The sequence below is a fragment of the Poeciliopsis prolifica genome, unplaced genomic scaffold (assembly GCF_027474105.1).
Source record: "Poeciliopsis prolifica strain line A6 unplaced genomic scaffold, Auburn_PproV2 SCAFFOLD001, whole genome shotgun sequence".
Classification (NCBI taxonomy): domain Eukaryota; kingdom Metazoa; phylum Chordata; class Actinopteri; order Cyprinodontiformes; family Poeciliidae; genus Poeciliopsis; species Poeciliopsis prolifica.
This window is the reverse complement of record NW_026562376.1, coordinates 280557-298053: the sequence shown is the minus strand read 5'-3', so window position 1 is coordinate 298053 and position 17497 is coordinate 280557. Positions and strand designations below refer to the sequence as shown.

General features: G+C 39.7%; 2 protein-coding genes and 1 long non-coding RNA gene across 3 annotated transcripts; 1 reads left to right on the top strand and 2 right to left on the bottom strand.

The window, feature by feature from the left end:
- The first annotated feature begins 230 nt into the window (after positions 1-230).
- On the top strand, positions 231-2017 carry LOC129360184 (uncharacterized). Its single transcript, XR_008605986.1, has 2 exons — positions 231-270; positions 1132-2017. It is a non-coding gene; the product is annotated as an uncharacterized LOC129360184 (long non-coding RNA).
- Positions 2018-12562: 10545 nt separating this feature from the next.
- On the bottom strand, positions 12563-13549 carry LOC129360071 (STING ER exit protein). The gene has a single exon (XM_055030154.1). The coding sequence runs from the start codon at positions 13471-13473 to the stop codon at positions 12796-12798; it is 678 nt and encodes a 225-aa protein (XP_054886129.1). The 5' UTR covers positions 13474-13549; the 3' UTR covers positions 12563-12795.
- A 1633-nt stretch (positions 13550-15182) lies between these two features.
- On the bottom strand, positions 15183-15790 carry LOC129360140 (metallothionein). Its single transcript, XM_055030258.1, has 3 exons — positions 15658-15790; positions 15522-15587; positions 15183-15383 (listed from the first exon to the last, which is right to left on the bottom strand). The coding sequence occupies exons 1-3, from the start codon at positions 15680-15682 to the stop codon at positions 15292-15294; spliced, it is 183 nt and encodes a 60-aa protein (XP_054886233.1). The 5' UTR covers positions 15683-15790; the 3' UTR covers positions 15183-15291.
- Positions 15791-17497: the final 1707 nt, after the last annotated feature.

The following is a 17497-nucleotide window of genomic DNA, read 5'->3' as shown; positions in this document are numbered from 1 at the left end:
AAAAAAAAAAAAATATTGGTCCAGAAAAAAAAAAAATAATAAAATTTGTGAAAAAAAAAAATTGTGGGCCAGAAAAAAAATAAATAAATAAAAAAAATTTGTGACAAAAAAAAAAAAATGTCACAATTCGGACTGATGGGCGCCAGCAGCAACCACACAGACGCGAGTTGTGGCGGACAGCCAATGTTCTGGAGAAAATGTCTGATTTAAGCGACTTTTTACGTGCCAGAAGTACCAGAAGCGTCCATTGCACTAATGGAAGAACAAAAGGTGAGTAAATCAAATGGGATAGTTCAGTGTCTAAAGCCGAACGGTTACGGCTAGCTGTTAGCATGTTTGTTAGCATACGCGGTTAAAGGAATAAGCTGATTTACAATGTTAGATCACACGGATGAATATAGGATATAACAGCTGTTAATTGCTGGAATTGTCTCTAAAGTGTTTGGTATGTTTTATTTTATTGTTGTTCTGTTTGAATGTTTTACAATTAAACTAAGGTTAGCTGTATATGTCAGCCACCTTCTAAATAAGATGTCTGCTGTGTTAAACTGCAACTTTTAGTTCAGTAGAGGACAGAAACTATAGTACAAAGTGACAGACGTTTATATATGCATATATTTAAAAGGAAAATATCATAGCCTTATCCAATTTGATCGACCCTCCATAAACAGAGTGCACAGTTTTGGATGAACTTATTTCAAGCCTTTCTGGTTGATGGTCACTTTACAGGAGATTTTTTGGATAAAAGCCTTATCCAATTCTGCTTTCTTAATCTTATTCAGGTAAAGGTGTATACTGGTACACTGTAATGTTTTTGTTTTAAAAAGTATGAAAAGCATATCTTCTGGTATGTTTACTAGAAATAAAAATGGTTTAAATTACTTGGGAATGTGTTCCCCTACACTTCTTTTGGTGTAGTTTTAAAAATAAGTTTTATCTGTAAATTTTACCATACATTGGGGAATCATTTTATGTGCAGAATAAAATGTTTTGGAATTGCTATTTTGTTCTTGCTGCTTGGTTTTGATTAGAGGTCACTTTCTATAAATGCTGATTAATATATGCCTCATCTTTAGCAAAAGCTACAGTTACATTTTTAGTTTTAAACATTTATGGTTTGTTTTTATGCAGGATGACCTTGATGATGTTGTGAACACATGGAACTCACAAAATCCGGGCAAGTGGGGGTGCAGTATCGGGCCGACCTGTGGTGATGTACTCATTTCCAGAGCTGCACAAAACTGACAGACTCAAACCTGTTTCTCTGGATGAGGTCACTGTGTGTATGGAAGAGTGTACACCAAAAGGTCCATATCCCTGTGATGAAACAGTCTTTGAACTTTGTTGTCTGCTTATGGTAGAACGCAACTTGGAGGCCTCAAGAGATCCACTTATTGCTGCTGATTTGTATATAAGGTTAAGAGAAGAAATTCTTCAAAGTATTTAGCAACTTTCAGTGTGCATAAAGATCATTTAAAAAGTGTTGCTATTTATCTCCATCATGCCATTGTATAGTGTTTGCAATGTGATAGGTGCCCTCTAAACAGGGCTTCCTGCTCTACATCTAATTAAAGAATGAAAAGTATGCAAGCAAACAGAACCTTTTTGACATCATTTTACCAGAACATGAAAGTTTATTGCTGTCATTGTTTGTTTGTTGAGTTCTGATATGACCTGACATTAATGTACAAGCTGTTACTGTGCTGATAAAAATTAAAATTGCAGTTTGGTTGACAAGATTTCCTAACCCATAGTTTGTTTTGCTTTCAGTCATTTGAAGGAACAATGCTGATGCAAAGTTATTCAATGATAATCAGTTATGAACCAAATGTCAGTCCTTTTAAACGGGTATGCATTGTGATTCATATATATATATTTTTTTTTAAAACAAAATGCTGTTCTGTTAAAGATATTGTAAGTATGGTTGAGATGTGAACAAAATGGCAGAAGAGCAAAAAGAATGTCATAAATTGAACACATGGAAAACAATTGTCTGTGAAATAAAAATGAACTTCAATGTTTTGTTTACCAAGTCTTTTCATAATACAATTGATTACAGATATTTAGGAACAGCTGATAAAAGTCATTTTTTTATCACTATCTGAAATTAGCTAAGACAGTGGTCAGACCGGAAAGTGAGTAATAAGAGAAAGGAAACTGTGCAACTAAGGTCATCAGGTCGTGTCTCGAACGTGTGATGTCCACGTTCAGGACTGAGGTCTCCATACATGACTTGTGCTTTTCCACCACAGCACCCCAACTGTTATTGTTTTAAATTTGTTAAAATTAGCAAAATTGTATTTGCTAAATTTCAAAAAACAAGAATATTTTTTTAGTTTTTATAACTATCTTCAAATTCAGCAATTTAAATACTTTTGGTTTTTAGACCTTTTCAAATAAAAGCCAAGCTTAGTTAACATGTTGAAAACCATAACAGAAAAGTATTGGGTAAAGTAACATTTTATTAGCAAAATATTACAAAAAACCATGGCCATTACAATGACCTAACTTTTAAAACAAACTTTCAGATTGATATAACCTTGTATACATCTGTAAGTTAGTATAAAATATATTAAAGCTTATATGGTATCAAAAATAACGTCATCTCAGATGCACAGATAGTACAAGTGCTAATTGATAAAATACACATACAAAAAATCTGTATGTTGATGAAATTTGTACAGGTGTTAGATCAATACCTAATTTTTGAACATGACAATATTGCATAAATTTGTTCAAATAACCTCAGCTTTTCCATTGCATTGTTTTTTTTCTAACATTAGGAACAAGTAGTTTTCTTCAAAACATACTGAAATAATCTCACAGCTTGATTGATGACAGATGAACAGCACATATGCTTAGTGACAACATTTATAAAATTAAGGAAAACGTTTTCTATAACTTTCAATTGTATTGTTGGATTCAACACCAAATACAAAAGACTGACACCTCAATGTCAATGTGCCAATGTCAAAATCTGTTTCAGGTCCCTTAGGAGATGCGCCATCAGGAAAAAAAAGTGTCTTTCCTTCTTGAAGAATGTCTTCTAATCCAGAATCAGTGGCCATTTTAATTTTTCTAGTGCCACCTCCCTGCTTTGCTCTCACCTGTTTGGTAGTTTTTCCATCACTATGTATCCATCCAATCTCAACATTTTTTGTTCCTTTTGGCTTCTTTTTCTGTCTTGTACTTTCATGAGTCATGGTCTCCTGTGGACTTTCATTTCTGTTCTTCATTTTGTCCAGAAGCTTTTGAAGAAGTCCTTGTTTTCTTTTTGACAATGGCTGTTTGCTTTTGCAGTAGTTGAAAACAGCAATTCTGTCTCCATATGAAGATAAGTAGTTTTCAAGTGTTGCATCGTCCATGAGACCTACTGCATCACAGTCAATCTGCACAGAAAAAGATGAGAAAGGACAATTATTTACTCTGCAAATCAACGTCAAAGTTACAGTTAAGATTGTACCCTTACGTTTCTGCTTAAAGCAATTTACTGTTTGGGGAGAATTACAATAATAGCAGCAGTAAATGTTAAATCCTCTATTTTACTGAAAAAGAGGAAGGACTGAATTGATTAGCATGCAAGTAAGTATAAAAACACAGATTCATAAATATATAGTCTACTTAAGATAACAGGTATCAAGCATAAAAACACACAAGGAAATATTAACAGTTCCTTTTTATTACAAAAATTAAATATCACATTAAGTTTGATTTAGTCAAATGAAGCCTATCGTTTCTGCACCTGAGCAATAAATGTGCAGATAGTTTAGTTCAGGGATTGACATGCAATATCAGTCTTGAGCTGACACATCACACGATGCAGCAAAATGATTTAGTTAAGCTCATAATGTCACTTTTTCCAACGTCGTAACACAAACATATAATAAACATAAATAAAATAGCAGATAGGCGCGTTAGTTTGTGTTGATAAATATAATGATCAGATCTACAACCAGCCGTATATCGGTGGCTATATAATATTTTCCTTTTAAATATATGCATATATAAACGTCTGTCACTTTGTACTATAGTTTCTGTCCTCTACTGAACTAAAAGTTGCAGTTTAACACAGCAGACATCTTATTTAGAAGGTGGCTGACATATACAGCTAACCTTAGTTTAATTGTAAAACATTCAAACAGAACAACAATAAAATAAACATACCAAACACTTTAGAGACAATTCCAGCAATTAACAGCTGTTATATCCTATATTCATCCGTGTGATCTAACATTGTAAATCAGCTTATTCCTTTAACCGCGTATGCTAACAAACATGCTAACAGCTAGCCGTAACCGTTCGGCTTTAGACACTGAACTATCCCATTTGATTTACTCACCTTTTGTTCTTCCATTAGTGCAATGGACGCTTCTGGTACTCTTCTGGCACGTAAAAAGTCGCTTAAATCAGACATTTTCTCCAGAACATTGGCTGTCCGCCACAACTCGCGTCTGTGTGGTTGCTGCTGGCGCCATCAGTCCGAATTGTGACATTTTTTTTTTTTTTTTGTCACAGATTTTTTTTTATTTATTTATTTTTTTTTCTGGCCCACAATTTTTTTTTTTGTCACAAATTTTTTTTTTTTTTTCTGGACCAATAATTATTTTTTTTTTTTTCTGACACAGATTCTTTTTTTTTTTTTTTGTCCCGGATATTTTTTTTTTATGGAAGCCCGTTTCCGCCACTCTGTTAAAAAAATTAAATAAAATTATCTCATTATAATGAGATAGTATCTCAAAATAATGAGATAGTATCTCATTATAATGAGATAACTTGAGTTGGCCCTATAGTTTGAAATATGCTCAGCTTGATAGAAAGAAATGGATATTGATAACATCATTGAGCAATACTTCAGAAGTGGTTTTACTAATCTTGAAATTTTGGGAGTTTTGGAAGAAACCCATAATGTCAAATTAAGTCTCCGGATGCTGGAGAGAAGACTGCAAAAGAAGCGCCTTTGGCGTAGAAAAAATAAGACAGATGTTGCAGAAGTGGCCTCTTTTATAGAGCATCAACTACAAGGATCTGGGAGACAGCACGGCTACAGGTGGATGCACCAGAAATGTTGGATGGCTGGCATAGTCACAGACAGAGAAACAGTACGTCTTTTGATGCGCCTATTGGATCCCAACCGGGTTGACCTGCGTGCACAAAATCGCTTGAGACGACGCTTATATGTCAGTCGGGGACCAAACTATGTCTGGCACATCGATGGGTACGATAAATTAAAGCCTTATGGATATGTATTAATGGATGCATAGATGGCCTTTCAAGGAAAATGATCTGGCTCGAAGCATATAAGACTAATAGTGATCCTCACATTATTGCTGGCTATTTCATTGACGCTGTGATGGAGTATAATGGATTTCCTCAAAAGATACGAATGGATCATGGCACAGAGAACACTTATGTGGCAGCGATGCAAGGATTTCTGCACAACACCGAGAATGAAAATGGTTTTGACTCTGTTATTCTCGGTCCGAGTACAGGAAATCAAAGGATAGAGCGATGGTGGTGCACTTTAAGAAGTGAATGTACCCAGTTTTGGATGGAACATTTCGACCAGCTTAAAGCTGATGGCTATTTTGTTGACAGTTTTCTGGACAAATCACTGATCCAGTTTTGCTTCTTACAAACAATACAGGTACTATAAATTTACTTCTTACTTTTAGCACACAAATTTGAAATAAGTTACAAATAATACAGAAGCATGAATTTTTTTTAACAACTATTTTATTTTATTTTTTCAATTTTTTTATCATACAGATGGAGCTGGATGAAGTTGTTCATACATGGAATGACCATCGAATACGATCTACAAATAATCCTCGGGCTCCTCCTGGTCGTCCCACATTAATGCATGGTGTTCCCAACCTGTATGGGGTTCCAAACTTTTTACAGTCTGCTAATCTAACAAAGCTGGAAATATGTGTAGAAGAATGTCATTTCAAGGACTTTCCCTGTGATGTCGATGTATTTCACTTATGCACTGAACTCATGACAGAGCACAGACTGGTAATGACAGATGATGTATATGAAATTACTAATCTTTATGTAAGACTCCGCCAAATGATCAGTGATGGGCTGAGGGAATAGTTTCTCTAAATCGCCCAGGTTAACAAGTCAGATATTATGTCAGTATGTCCTGTGTAAACATTGCGATTGTAAAACTTAAATGCATGAATGAGTTACAATTTGTTTCTATGGTTTATTTAAAAACACTAATACATTTTAGTTTCCTTCAACATTGAGGTCAAGGTCAATCTACTAATTTCTATGTATTAAATCTTCTTTATTGTTGCAAAAATACAAGCCTCTTCTTCAAAACAGCACTAAATAGTGGCAGCATTTGCAGGTTCTCTGTTTTCTTACCCTTACTTAGTCAGGGAAAGTGTTATATGTACAAGGCAATGTTTTAATCATGTTATTACTAACAGATAACCATTTGTGACAATTTTCCTACCAACATGATTGTTTGCAGTTGGTATTAATTCGATAAGAGTACAAATGTTGTCATTACTCTTGACATACAGTACAGACCAAAAGTTTGGACTCACCTTTTCATTCAATGAGTTTCCTTTATTTTCATGTATTGACATTGTATTCACACTGAAGGCATAAAACTATGAATTAACACATGTGGAAATATGGACTAAACCAGGTGTGTCAAACTCATTTTCGTTTTGGGCCAAATCAAGATCATGAAGGCTCTTAAAGGCTGGTTGTGCCAGAATGAGTGATAAAACCTGTTCACAAACGGTTAATATGTCAATGAATTCTTAAAATTACATAATATTATTGAAGATTTCCCTTCAGGAACTTATAATATGTCACTGTTTATTTACTCGCTGTATAAATCATGGACTATAATCATACATCAACTAAATACTCAAGAAATTGGAGGGATTGGTTGATATAAATTGGCAGTAAACAGTAAAAAACTGCATTGATAGGATTGATAATATAATATTTAATCACACTTAGTGTTTAGTGTAGTCTGTGGAGGGCCACATAAAAAGCTACGGCGGCCGGATTTGGCCCCCGGGCCTTGAGTTTGACACGTGTACTAAACCAAAAAAGTGTAAACCAACTGAAAATGCGCCTTATATTGTAGTTTCTTCAAAAGTAGCAACCTTTTGCTGTGATTACTGCAAAAGGTAAATATGATTAATGCAAATCACAGTAATCACAGACGACCTCTTGATAAGCTTCAAGAGGTCATCCTGAAATGGTTTTCACCTCACAGGTGTGACCTGTCAGGTTAGTAAATGAGCTTTCTTGCAGGTTGTGTCCAATTTTTGGTCTGTACCGTATATATGTTTTTCAGTATTATGGACAATAAATATGTTTACAGTGCAACAGCAAAATATAAACAGATCCTACACTTTATTCAAAATATATTTATTTTGTATTCTTTCAACAAAGAAAAATCCATTATTTTGACATTCCACTGACAGTTAACAGATCTGAATTTGCAGAACTTGTGCATATATGGTAGAGTTTTGACAATCTACCCTTAAACAAACCAACAGCTGTGCTGCACAAACAAACATTCACCTCTCACAAATAGGTGATCCCTTTTTATAACATCTGTAGAAATTTGGGAATGGTAACATCACCCTGGTAAATTGTTATCTGTAAAACCTTAAATTCTGATAAGGAAATTTTGGGGGAAAACATCTACTTAGATTTTGATAGGCAACTTGTTACTTTAAATAGCCACCTTAATCTCTTTTTTTCCTCTTCCTCCATCACTTTAAAATCTTTAAATAATGTCCATGACCCATACATTAGAGTCCAAAACCTTGTTCATTTCAGCACTGAAATCTGGATAGCTATCATAATAGATTGAGATGCTCGAGACACAGCTACATGTGTGAGCCACAGGTCTTCTGAGAAACCCTTGAATCTTTGTAAAATCAATAAGAATTTTCTTATCCAAGAACAGGTCTGAACCTGTGCAGAACCTTAGAAACAAGGACAGATGCTGCAAATCTGCGTTCCTGATATATGTGCTAACATACTTTTGAATGTCCTTCTGATGACCACTCATTTCCTGAGGAAAGACAATGGACTTCAAAACTTTTCTTGCATTTGGTTGTAAGTTTTCATACACTGAAGAAAGATCCTGGAAGCTGTTCCCGGTGTTACTGAGTGTTTTGGCCCACTGTTCAATAACATAAGCAGGCTCTTGGACAAGTGTTTGTGTGCAAGCTCCTGGAGGATTTCATTTACGTTGCTGGCAGTTGGCATTCGTCTGCAACTGTAGTTATCAAGAATCTCTATCAATTCCTCTTGGTCAACACTGCTGAAGTCTGACTGCCATGACTGAAACACAAAGCGCTCAGATTCAGGCATGCACTTAAGGAAATTCTCCACTACATCACTTTTTACCTGTCCAAAGGCTGCTTGCTCTAGTATGACAGGTGCAATCTTCATAGGAAGATATTTCTCTCTTGTCCATCTAAAAACAATTATTCGGCCTACACTCTCCCACTGGCTCTGTCCATAATCATGTCTCAGAAAAGGCACTCTGTAAGTGTTTCCTGTAGTACACTGGTCATAGAATTCTTTCCAGAATTCAGAAAGACAGTCTCTGACGACTCCTCCGTCATCATATCCCATCTCAGGAGTTCCATCTGGCAGGACTAGCTGGATTTTGAAGTCTCTATCTAAAAGTCTGTCATCACAGAAATGTGCTATGAGCTCAGGAAGTACCTGTCCTCTGTGAACTATCAGTATCTCCTTCACTGCTTTGGCAGATGATGTGGATTGAGGGGATATTGGCAAAGTATCGTCCAAAATCTGTGGCTCACTGTCAGAAAATGGTCCTAGAAACACTATGCCACTGCTATCCAAATCCTCCTCCCTAAGCTCTGTAGACTGAAGTGAAAAGTTTATATTGTCATGATTTGTTATGTTTCCAATAAATAGAAAGTCAGGAGTTACTTCTGTGGACATTGTAGATTGGCTGGTCATTGCAACATTAACAGCAGATGAAGAAGAGGGCCGACTCACAGAACTGGCTTGATCCTGAAAAAATGGTGAAGGCAAAACTTCATCTTGACTGACTGACTGGTTAGCCTTCTTTTTATGGGTGGTCAGGTAAAACCTGAGAATAGTCAGTTTTTGTAACATGAAACATTTGTCCAACAGTGATTTTGTCATCAACTGCCACTTCCTGATAATCTTTCAGATCTATTTCAAAATCTGCTATGGACCCTTCTCTATTTCTTCCATTTGGAAAGAAAATGCCAACAGCTATTTGGATTATCTCACTTTTTTTAGCATCCTTTGAAACATCAACCTTCCTTGTTCCACCACCTCTTCTTGCTCTTACTTGTTTAAAAGCCTGTTGGTCTTCATCATAAAGCAGCCAGCCTATTTCTATTTTTCTCTTTGACTTCAGAGCATTCTTCTTAACGTTTGTTTCAGATTGCTCTCTTTTTCCAGACCACAACCATCTTGATGAGCAGTTTTCCTTTTACCCAGCTTTGATTTCAGGCGCTCAAACAGTTTTGATTTGCGACTGTTTGGGGGACCAGTTTCCTTCCTTTTACAGTATCCTAATAGGGCGATGCGGTCTCCATATGATGGCAAATAACTCTTTAGCTCTTCATCTGTCATGAGTTGGATGACACTGCTATCAATCTAAACAAGAAGAATAAAAAATAATTTATTTTAAAACTTATGGAACTAGAATTGCATGCAAATTATTTGAATTCAATTATATAACATTGCTAGACACATGCCTTAAACAAACTGTAGTTTTTGAAATACTGATTTATTTTTTAGCTTGTACCTTCTCTCTCAGCATGGTCTCAATAGTTTCCTCAGGAATATTTCTTTGTCTCAGGAAATCACTCAGGTCATCCATTCTGTGATCATACACTGGAAGGTGAAGATACACAAGACCATCATGTTTCCAATAAAATGTAAATCAAGTCATACTACAAATTATAATTTTCCTGAAAAATTAATTATAATTCATAATGCCATTTATCCATCCATTTTCTAACACCATTGTCCCTAGTGCGGTTGGGAGGTGCTGGTGCCTATCTCTAGCTGCGTTCTGGGCGAGAGGCGGGGTCACCCTGGACAGGTTGCCAGTCTGTCGCATGGCAACACAGAGAAAGACAGGACAAACAATTATGCACACACACACTCACACCTAGGGAGAATTTGGAAAGACCAATTACCCTGACAGTCATGTTTTTGGACTGTGGGAGGAAGCTGGAGAACCCGGAGAGAACCCACCATGCACAGAACATGCAGGCTCCATGCAGAAAGACCCCGGGCCGGGACATTCATAATTCCTTTAAGCGCAATTTATTTATTTTTTTGTGAAATGATTTTACTAGGGGGCCTGCACAGTGGTGCAGTTAGTAGCACTGTTGCCTTGCAGCAAGAAGGTCATAGGTTCGATTCCCTGCCCGGGGTCTTTCTGCACGGAGTTTGCATGTTCTCCCTGTGCATGGTGGGTTCTCCCCGGGTACTCCAGCTTCCTCCCGCTGTCCAAAAACATGACTGTCAGGGTAATTGGTCTTTCCAAATTCTCCCTAGGTGTGAGTGTGTGTGTGTGTGCATGGTTGTTTGTCCTGTTTGTTTCTATGTTGCCCTTTGACAGACTGGCGACCTGTCCAGGTGACCCCACCTCTCGCCTGGAACGAAGCTGGAGAGGCAGCAGCAACTCCCAACCCCAATAGGAACAAGGGTGAACAGAAAATGGAATGCATCTTTTTAAACTTTTGTTTTATAATAACTATTACCACAGTTATTTTATTTGTGTAATTACACAAATTTATGCATATACAGTGGTTTAAATGGACACATCTTGAGAAACCTCTTTAAATTCACAGAAAAGATAAGAAAATATTTATTGGTAATAACAAAGAACTGTACCGTTCCATACTGACAATGTCTTTAGCAGTAGAAAAGGAAAGAAAACATAAAATGAAGCTGTCTGAGGAGCATAAAGGTCTTTCAATGGAGAACTGGAGAAACACACTATAGCAGAGAAGTCACTTATACCGCTTGTGTGATGAGTTAAGGCTTGTGAAAATCCAGCTGGTGCACACCATCCACTCTTCTCTTTCTGAAACAACCTGCACTGTACAAAACCAAGCACATAATGTTTTGTTTGTTACTTGAACTTACTGATTAAATCAAAGAAATTGATTTGCAAACAGACAAAACAATTATTTATTATTTTATTTATTTGCTTGGGGACCAGGTACATAAAGTATTTAAAATTTAATAAAAGAGAGAGATTCTGACAGAGTACGTGACATAAAATGCCACGACATATTTTAGTTTAACTTAAAAAAATACATAGGCTAGAGGTATCGTTTTGGCGTCGCAATGGTTTGGGAGCGTGATGCAGCATCTAGGAACTACTCACCAGTTATTACACTTTGTGGTAGACTGAACATGTATCATTACAGCAAATAAACGTACCACGTAATCCTCAGATATTAACTACAATCAACGAAAAGTCAGTTGTGCACTGACGAAGTGAAGAAACAGAAACCGGTAGCTAATTTTGATATCTTCAAAATTAGCTACCGTCGTCAGTATAACAAATTGATTACTTTATACTATGCTAGCTTATATTGCAGACTTAATTTAAATTAACAAAACCACAATTCTTACCGTTGTAAATAGCTACATTTAGCTAGGTGATTCCAGGCGGCAGGCGCGACAGATGGTACCGTCAAATCTGTCCAGGTGGACTGAACCAATTCGAAAGGGGGTTCAACCTCCACAGTCTCCTATCTCATTATATTGAGATACTATCTCATTATAATGAGATACTATCTCAAAATAATGAGATAGTATCTCAATATAATGAGATAGTATCTCATTATAATGCATTATAATGAGATACTATCTCATTATAATGAGATAGTATCTCATTATAATGAGATACTATCTCATTATAATGAGATAGTATCTCATTATAATGAGATAGTATCTCATTATAATGAGATAGGAGACTGTGGAGGTTTCGAATTGGTTCAGTCCACCTGGACCGATTTGACGTCACCATCGTTGTTTCTGGAAGGTTCTGACCCGATAAGGTTCTGCAGAGCGGTCTCTTCATCTTTCAGCCCAATAAAGACGGGTCTGGTTCTGGAACACTGACAGCTTCAGGCTCATCAGACCTTCCAGCGCTCTTCTGTATTTCCAAGGTCAAAGGTCAGATGGCTATTCCTGCATTATTCTCCTGATCCAGTTTTCACTCACATTTTTCTCCTGATGGTCTCCAGTTGCTCCAAATCTGAAAAAAGCAGGCAGAACTTCCTGTTGAGTGGAATGACCTTTGACCTCGCCTCGTTTCTTTACAGTGACTTTTGATGAGATTTTTCTTCTTGTGAATCATTTCCTAAAATGGCTTTGATGCCAAATAAACAGCATCAGTTCTGAAACCAACAGAATTGATTCTACCCTCTGTATGCTCAGGGGCCACATTATTAGGTACAGCTTTGTTAATGGCCCACAGAGGTTCTGCTGGACTCAGGTACCCGACCAGAACCGCCATCTGCTTCAGAAAAACAGCAAGTTTTTACAATTAACTTTATTGTAGAAAACAAAAACTAGTGAAACAAGAGTTAGTCAGAAATACAAAACAATCCCATTTCCCCCGTTCATTAAACGCATCGCAGCAGGTTTCAGAGTGTGAGGTTGTTCTGGCAGCGCCAAGAGTCCATCAGCATCATCAGATCCAGGCTGAGCAGTGGAACCTCCCCATCAGCATCAGCAGATCCCACCCACAGCTCCCAGTTCTCCTCTGTCCTACTTGAACTGGTTGTCGATCAGCGTGCCCTTCATCTTGGCCTTCTTGGCCTCCAGCTCGGCCAGCTCCTGCAGCCTCCTCTTGCTCATGCCCTTCCTCTCCAGCTGCTTCTCGATCACCTTGGCGTTCTGGGCGTAGGAGTCGGCCACCTCCCGGGCCTCGATCTCCTCCTCCTCCTCGTCGATGGTGGACACGGTGACGGAGCTGAACTTGCCCATGTCTTTGGTCCGCTTGGTCATCATCACCCGGACCTTCTTGGGGGCCTCCGGCGGCTTCTGGCTGTACACGCTGGTGTTGCCGAAGCCCTGGCCGAACTTCACCACGGCTCCGTCCACGATGAAGGTGGCCGGGCTGTTCTTGTCCTGATGCTGGTAGAACAGCAGCAGCCCGCACTTCCCGCACTTCTTGCGGTGCTGCCGCTCGATGCCCTCCGGCCTCTTGATGAAGGCCTGCTCCTCTTCCTCCACGTTGCAGAACTTGTGCGCGTGTTTGGCGGCGTCGATGACCCTGGCCCGGTCCCGGGGCCGCATGGGCAGCTTCTCCAGCTGGCAGTCCAGAACCAGAACCATCTGGCCGCAGAGGCAGTAGTAGACGTGGAGCGGCTTCTCGCCGTCGTCGTACTCCTCCCGGTCCCGGGTGTCGGAGCAGACCACGCTCCTGGAGACCACCTTAGGCATTTTCCCAGGCCGCCGGGAGCCCAGAGCAGCAGCGCTGTTATGGAGGAAGCGGCTCTCTGCTTCCGGTGGCCGCCACTTCCGCCGCTCCTGAAGAAACCAGCGTCCGAAGTTTAGTTCCGCGTAGTTTCCTTCTTTTATTTCGAAAACCGTTTACAAATAAAACAAGGCAGCAATATTAATACGGAGAAACGTTTGGCTTGCATTCAATAAGTTTCTATCGAAACAAAGTTGGTGAAGTTTAAGTGAAGTTACTGAGCACATTTACTTTTATTCACATATAGAGATTTACAAAACATTTTAGGATTTCTTTCCAGTTATATACACTTGGGAAAAAAAACTTTCCCAGTAAAGCTATATTGTTAATAAAACATTTGGAGCATTGGAATTAAACACCAAACGTATTTCTTGTTGCACTCATTTGGCAGTTGGATCCTCAGAGTCATTTTGCTCCAAGTCTGCAGCTGGAAGAAAAGATCATCAGAATCAGCATCCAGCAGGTTCACATCTGAATGTAGTCTTTAGAAAAGGATTTGTGGGCTGGATGTGACACAGAATACTTTGAAAGAAAAGTTCTAATTTTAGAAATTATATCTGATCCAAAACCTTTAAGAATATACTTTATGCCATTTAAGCAGACCTGGTCATTTCTTCTGTAAAACTCAGAGAGAAATTGTAATTTTTCATCTTTAAGGTCTATGTCTTCTTTTGTAATAAATGTCTTCTTTACTCAGCTGGAAAAATATGTGTTGAATGATCACAGAAACAAACAGGTTGAAGTATTTTATCGATTGTGTGTTTTATGCAGTGGCATCTCAGCTGGAACTGATGGTGTCCTGTTCAAATGGATAGAAGTATTGTGACTGAGATGCACTGAAATGTTTTGTGTGGATGTGTCTTACCTCTGTCTCTTCCTCTGCAGGGTGTTCAGGCTAAAAGGTTAGCCCTAACCCTAACAATACATTAATAATACATATTACATTTCAAATAAAACTCTAAACAGCTGGTTTTTAGTTGAGATTAAAAGCAAGAGACCAAGGGGAGCAATAGAGCTATGCACTACAAGTTTAATGTTGGATTTATATTTATAGAAATGTCTTTTTAGAAATGTAATGTCTGCTTAAAAATGAATAGTATTTGCTAACATATTATTCTAAAGATTTGGTTTGTTTGCGTGCATGTATTTACTTTGACGCCGTTTCTTGGTGGGTTTGTCAATAAGAGCAGCAGGGACTGTAAAAGACTCCATGTTGGTTGGTGCTAAGACCCCAGGCCAGGGTTCAAGTACCCGACATGTTGAAACAGCCATATTGGCTAGGGCGGCGCTAAAGAGCCACTAGGGCACAACCACTAGGGCGGCGCTAAAGAGCCACTAGGGCAGAGCCTTTAGGGCAACATGATAGAGCAGAACAGTTACCCAGGTTTCAAGTTGCTTTTCAGCCAGCTGACTGGCAGGGTGTCCTGCCCCCTCTGTCACCTGAGTCAGGTTCTGAATGCGTTGGAGCAGCGAGCGGATCATCAGAACTGGACCCTTCTTCTCCAGGCCAAGCAGGTCAGACTGAACTCTGCGTTACTGGTTCTGTTCCAGTTTCACACCAGTCTGCAGGTTAAGGACCTCAGACTGGTGTGACTGGTCAGAGCAGGAGTTCAAGGCTGGAGCAGCTTGCAATATTTCCAGCTCAGCATGAAGAGACCAACCACGGAAAACATCACAATACTGACACGTTTTTATTTCAAGACAAGTACAAAACATTTTCTACAACATGGAAACAAGGAAAGATTTTCCTCCTCAGCAGCAGGTGGGGGAGGGGGTCGGGCGCTTCACTGACAGCAGCTCTTGTCGCAGGTCTTCCCTTTGCACACGCAGCCAGAGGCGCATTTACTGCAGCCTGATGGGCAGCAAGAGCAGCAGCCTGCGAGGAAAGAGCAGCAAAGATCAGGACGCTGAGCAGCAGAACCAGCAGCTGGACACCAGTCCCACCAGTTCCACCAGGGAAACTGGAGCTTCCAGCTAAAAGCAGTTGGAGAGAGGAAGATGAAGATGTTCTTACTTTTCTTGCAGGATTTGCAGGAGCAGTTTGCGCAGGTGCAGGAACCTCCGCAGTTACATTTTCCAGCTGAAGGAGAGAAAACCAGATCAGCCTCCAAACTACAGAACCAGAACCAGAACCGGAACCAGATACTCACTCTTGGCGCAGTCGCAGGGATCCATGTCTGAGCGGAGGCGGTGCGGGTCTGCAGATGTGGATCAGCTGATGTGGCTCCGGGTTGGAGGCGCTTCTTTTATAGCGCAGCGCAGCCTGCCGAGCCGGGCGCAAACATACGCACTGCGCACGCGCAGAGCGCTCTGCACACGGCGGGGACAAAGACACACGTCCCTGATGAGAGGACGGATTGGTCCCTGAACGTTACATAACGGCACCGAGTGTCCCGGTTCTGACCCGGACCAGCAGAACCGCGGAGTTCTTCACATAAGCAGTGTTTATAACCCCCGCCCTAATAATAATAATAATAATAATAATAATAATAATAATAATAATAATGATTTTACTGTGAAATCAAAACAAAACATCTGGAGGTTTTTGTAACTGATGACGTCACAGCATGCATCTCTTTGAAGAGTTTTCTGTTGCCTTATTGTGAACATTCATAAAACTCTTCAGATATTTCATTTGGACTGATTAATCATTTAATCAATCTTTTTTGTCTTTTCCTGCAATTTAAACTTTTTATTTGAAAACATGTTTATTTTTTGAGAAAAACGCCAGGGGTCGCCGGGTCACCTGGACGGGTCGCCGGGTCACCTGGACGGGTCGCCGGGTCACCTGGACGGGTCGGCAGTCCATCGCGGGTTTTTAAATCTGACTTAAGTTCCTATTTTATTGGAAACGAGCCCAACATGCGAGGCGTCGTGTTGCGGCTGTGCACACGGCGCGGACCATCACGCTCTGCCTCGGCTGCAAACAGACCATTGTTCCGTGCTGCGTTTACGGACCGTGTGTTGTGGGAAACGGAACCACCAGAAATCATCAAGCGCAGTCATTCAAATCTGTGCGCGTCTTATTATTCTGTCTCAGTGTTTGTTATATAGTTTGTTGTAACCAAACAGTTTATACTTTAAAAATGAGCTTTCTGCTTCACAAATAGGACAATAGTTTTCTAGAAGGCGTCATTGTCTCCATATGTTTGTCTCATATTTCTTTAGTTTCAGTCAGCTTTTCATCCTTTCACAGGTTATCAGAGGTCCCACGCCCCGTCGGGCCCCTGAACGCAGCAGCGCCTGGTTTTGCACCCGCCGCTGTCGGAGCCTTACTGGGCCCAGTTCGGGTGATTCTCGGTCGTGTTTGCTCGCCAGAACAAGCTGAGTCATTGACCCGTGACTGCGCGTAAAAGCAGATGACAAACCTGAAAAAACACGAAACCCAGGAAGTTCTGGACTGTTGATAAAGTGGACCGAACCGGATTCCGTTTCATGCCGGGATTGAGGTTTTAACTGAGTCGCATCTAAACTTCCGTCAGGCTGCAGATCACATGAGGCCCAAAACAGACAGGCCTGGTGATGCTGCCAGGAATCCTGGGCCCCACGCAGCGGCTGTTACAATCTGCAGAGTCTTTCTGCAGTGGCGGAGCTAGACTTTTTTTCAAGGGGTGGCCAAAGGCTGAGCAAGGCTTTATCAGAGGGTCCATATACAAATGATGAACGAAAGGAAACAAATATTTTCTCACACACACTCAGATTAAAATGGTTTATTTAACTAAGATTTGCCATGACCAAACAAGACGTTAAACGGCTCTATGGAACAGTGAACATGGAAATGTAAACTCAGAGCCCAGAATATGACCAAAAACAAATTCTCAAAAATAAATAAATCAATAAATAAACTGGTGCTTCTGGTGTGCAATAGGTTGTGCTGGGTGGGGGCAGTTCAGTGCCATTTCCTCCTGCTTCACTGTCTTCCTCCCCAGAGTCTGACTCTGTATCACCCTCATCTCTCTCTGGAACTTAACTGGAAATGCATAAACAGAC